General features: G+C 39.0%; 1 protein-coding gene across 1 annotated transcript in view; it reads left to right on the plus strand.

Moving 5' to 3' along the window:
• Nucleotides 1-1089: 1089 nt before the first annotated feature.
• ELL2 (elongation factor for RNA polymerase II 2) overlaps nucleotides 1090-3674 on the plus strand; it is a gene marked incomplete at its 5' end in the record, with an annotated part of 61259 nt that continues 58674 nt past the window's right edge. The window contains 1 exon segment of the mRNA XM_023756855.1: nucleotides 1090-1140. Within this exon segment, the coding sequence (XP_023612623.1) occupies nucleotides 1090-1140 (51 nt within the window).

Genomic DNA, 3674 nt, shown 5'->3' on the forward strand with positions numbered 1-3674 from the left:
AAAAACTCGTTAGTCGGGACGCTCATAAGTCAAGGCCCCACTGTATTGTATTTGGATATAAGGATATGAGGAATAGTTTACAGGTTGTTATGTTATTATTAAATGTTACTCATACCTGATTTCCTTGTGAATTTCTGTTAACAATTTAGAAAAGCATTCCCATAGAAAACCATTCTGGTGACTGTAGATATAGGATATCATGCCTGAGACTATGGTAGATATTTATAATTACAGCTTTTCTTAAAATATTAAAGCTATGAGAATTCATTACAAAACAAAATATTGTTGTAGAATTATAATATTCTCCTAGTGAGCATCTTGTGAGAAAATTGGTAACCTGTTTGACCCTTAATTAAAAACTAATCTCTGGTAAACTGTGAGAAAATAGAAACAATCATTCAATCTCAAATACTTTAATTTTATATTTCTTTTAATTTTTAAGTATTTTTTTAAATTTTATATTTCTAATGTCCTATTAGGGTTTTGCAAAGTTCCTCCAAATATCTTTCCTATCTCCACCACTTTTAAAAACATATGAAGAGCCCTAGCCAGTTTGGCTCAGTGGATAGAGCGTTGGCCTGCAGACTGAAATGTTTCGGGTTCTATTCTGGTCATGGGCACATGCCTGGGGTTGCAGGCTTGATCCCCAGTAGGGGGCATGCAGGAGGCAGCCAATCAATGATTCTCATCGTTGATATTTCTATCTCTCTCTCCCTCTCCCTTCCTCTCTGAAATCAATAAAAATATATTTTAAAAAGTATGAAGAAACTAAGCCAGAGTATGATTTTTCAATGTACTAGTAAAATTGAATTTGTATACTAATCATATTTTTACCATCAGTCATTTAAAAAAACCTGATCAGCTATACTGCCAAAAGATACCTTTGGTTGTGTTATTCAGAGAAATGTCAATAGTGTGCTACTGTTCATCAAGGCATCTTAATAAAATGACGTGTAAACCTAAGTACATGATAAAAAGGTATTTTCACAGACTATACCACTGACCAAATGCACAGATTTAAAGTTTAAACTATTAATTCTGTGTCACAGTAATCAAGTTTGACCTGTTTGTTTCTTATGTTTCTTTTAACAGAACTTAATTCCTTTTCGACCTTCAATTCAGTTCCAAGGGCTCCAAGGGGTGAGTACTCATTGATTTAGCAAGAAAAGCTATTATTTTCATACATTGTTTTACCTAAGTCTTAAAATTTTTTTTCACCTGTGCCTCTTAATGTACAGTGGGGCCTTGACTTACGAGTTTAATTCATTCTGTGACGGAGCTCATAACTCAAATTACTCGTATGTCAAATCAACAGTGAACAAGTGAGACACGTGATGCTGGGCTGATGTTGTGGCATTCACTGTGACGTTCACTGTGCCAACTAGCGGTGGGGTATCTGAAGCTGGCTCGTAACACGAATTTTAGCTCACAACTCAAAGCAAAAAATCGGCTGAGAGACAGCTTGTATCTCGAAAAACTCGTTAGTTGGGACACTCGTAAGTCAAGGCCCCACTGTACTCATATTTTATGAACTTTGTGACTAAATGTAAATTTCTGACACCTTTACAACACTTGAATTATCTTCTTTTTAGTTAAAAAATAGTTAAGATATACTTATTGACAGATTTTTGCAAATCATGGGTAATTGCATCTTTTAACCATTTTATTGCAATGTAACATATACAAAGTATAATGAGAATGTCTTGTTTACCACAATCCTATATAATAAAGAGGTAATATGCAAATTGACCATCACTCCAACACACAAGATGGCCACCCCCATATGGTCAAAGATGGCCACCACAAGATGGCCAGCAGGGGAGGGCAGTTGTGGGCAATCAGGCAGGCAGGGGAGGGCAGTTGGGGGCAAACAGGCCTGTAGAGAAGGGCAGTTGGGGGGAACCAGGCCTGTAGGGGAGGGCAGTTAGGGGCAACCAGGCAGCAGGGAGGGCAGTTAGGGGTGACCAGGCCTGCAGGGGAGGGCAGTTAGGGGCAACCAGGCCTGCAGGGAGGGCAGTTGGGGGTGACCAGGCTGGCAGGGGAGGGCAGTTAGGGGTGACTGGGCTGGCAAGGGAGGGAAGTTAGGGGTGACCAGGCCACCAGGGGAGGACAGTTAGGGGAAACCAGGCCTGCAGGGAGGGCAGTTGGGGGTGACCAGGCTGGCAGGGGAGCAGTTAAGCGTCGATCAGGCTGGCAGGGGAGTGGTTAGGGGGTGATCAGTCTGGCAGGCAGAAGCAGTTAGGGGCAATCAGGCAGGCAGGCAGGCAAGCAGTTGGGAGCCAGCAGTCCTGGATTGTAAGAGGGGTCCCAGATTGGAGAGGGTGCAGGCTGGGCTAACGGACAACCCCCACCCCATGCACGAATTTCGTGCACCGGGCCTCTAGTTAAGTTCTAAAGAGTTATTAATTTCAGGCAAATTCTGATTATGTGATATTGTTTTTATTAACAACTATTCTATTTCATTTCTTTGATTGTACATACTAGGAAATTAAATGTATATATAGAAAATTGAGTTTTTCCAGTACACAGAATAAACAATGAGTTCTATTTTATTGCACATTTAAAAACATAATAAATGATAACTCCTAATAAAATGCACCTATGAATTTTCTGTTTATAATAGATGATAGACTTTACAGTACTGTCAGTATTATTTATTACTATTACTATTTAATATTAAATAAATAGACACAGTCATTCCTTCATCTAAGTTAACATGCATTTCTGAATTTGTCTCTGTATAGTATAGTATGGAGAGTTGGAATATCTGTAAATAGAGTTTAGCCTATAGAGAAAAGGCAAGTTGGGGAGGCGGGGAGATTATATTTCTGCTTACTATAAATCTACATACTTACGACTTTTTATCATGTCACAAAATGCAAAGTTCAATGTAAATAAATCCAATCTTTCTAAACTTTATAAGTTGAAAACATTTCAAGAGTCGAGATTAGTTATATCATTCAACACCAAGTAGGAGTACTTTTAAATTTTGTGTAATGCTAACTTGAAAGAGATGTTTGTGTGTAGATGTCAGAGCTTTACATGATAGCTTTATAAGAACATCCTTTTTTTTTTTCTCCCAAGTTACCGAGTGTTCATGAATGGGATTGTAATTGGAACAAGGTTCTCCTGAATTGTGTTTTATAACTTTTTAGGTAGTCTTTAGCACATGCTGATTCTGTTTCTTTTGTTTGTTTGTTTTGGTTTTTTTGAGGTGTTCATTTCAGTTGTTTACTTAAGGCTTCTTGAGTTTTCTGGAAATTTTTAATGGTGTTAGTTATATCGTAAGAGATGTTCCAGAGGCAGGCCTGGGTCCATGTACCCTGGAGGGCTCCACAGAAACAGTAAAGGGTTATGTTGACACAAGAAACACCTAGACCTGTAAGAATTTTATGAGTTTATTTGAGCCAAACTGAGGACACTTGCCAGGAAGCAAAATCTCAATGGATTGAGAAAATGCTCCGGAAAAATGGCAGGTTTTTGTTTTGTTTTGTTTTGTTTGTTTGTTTTAGTGTATGTTTATTAAACCTGGGGACAGTGACGGATTTAGGATAGAAGAAGCAACTGGTGAGAGCCTAGGTGGGGCTGCTTGGCTCACTGGAAGTCAGAGGAAAGGGCCTTGGAGACAGGTTTAGTGGGTTAGCCCAGGACAAGCTGCCACTGCCCTTTGCTCC

Source organism: Myotis lucifugus, unplaced genomic scaffold (genome assembly GCF_000147115.1).
Source record: "Myotis lucifugus unplaced genomic scaffold, Myoluc2.0 scaffold_0, whole genome shotgun sequence".
Lineage (NCBI taxonomy): Eukaryota > Metazoa > Chordata > Mammalia > Chiroptera > Vespertilionidae > Myotis > Myotis lucifugus.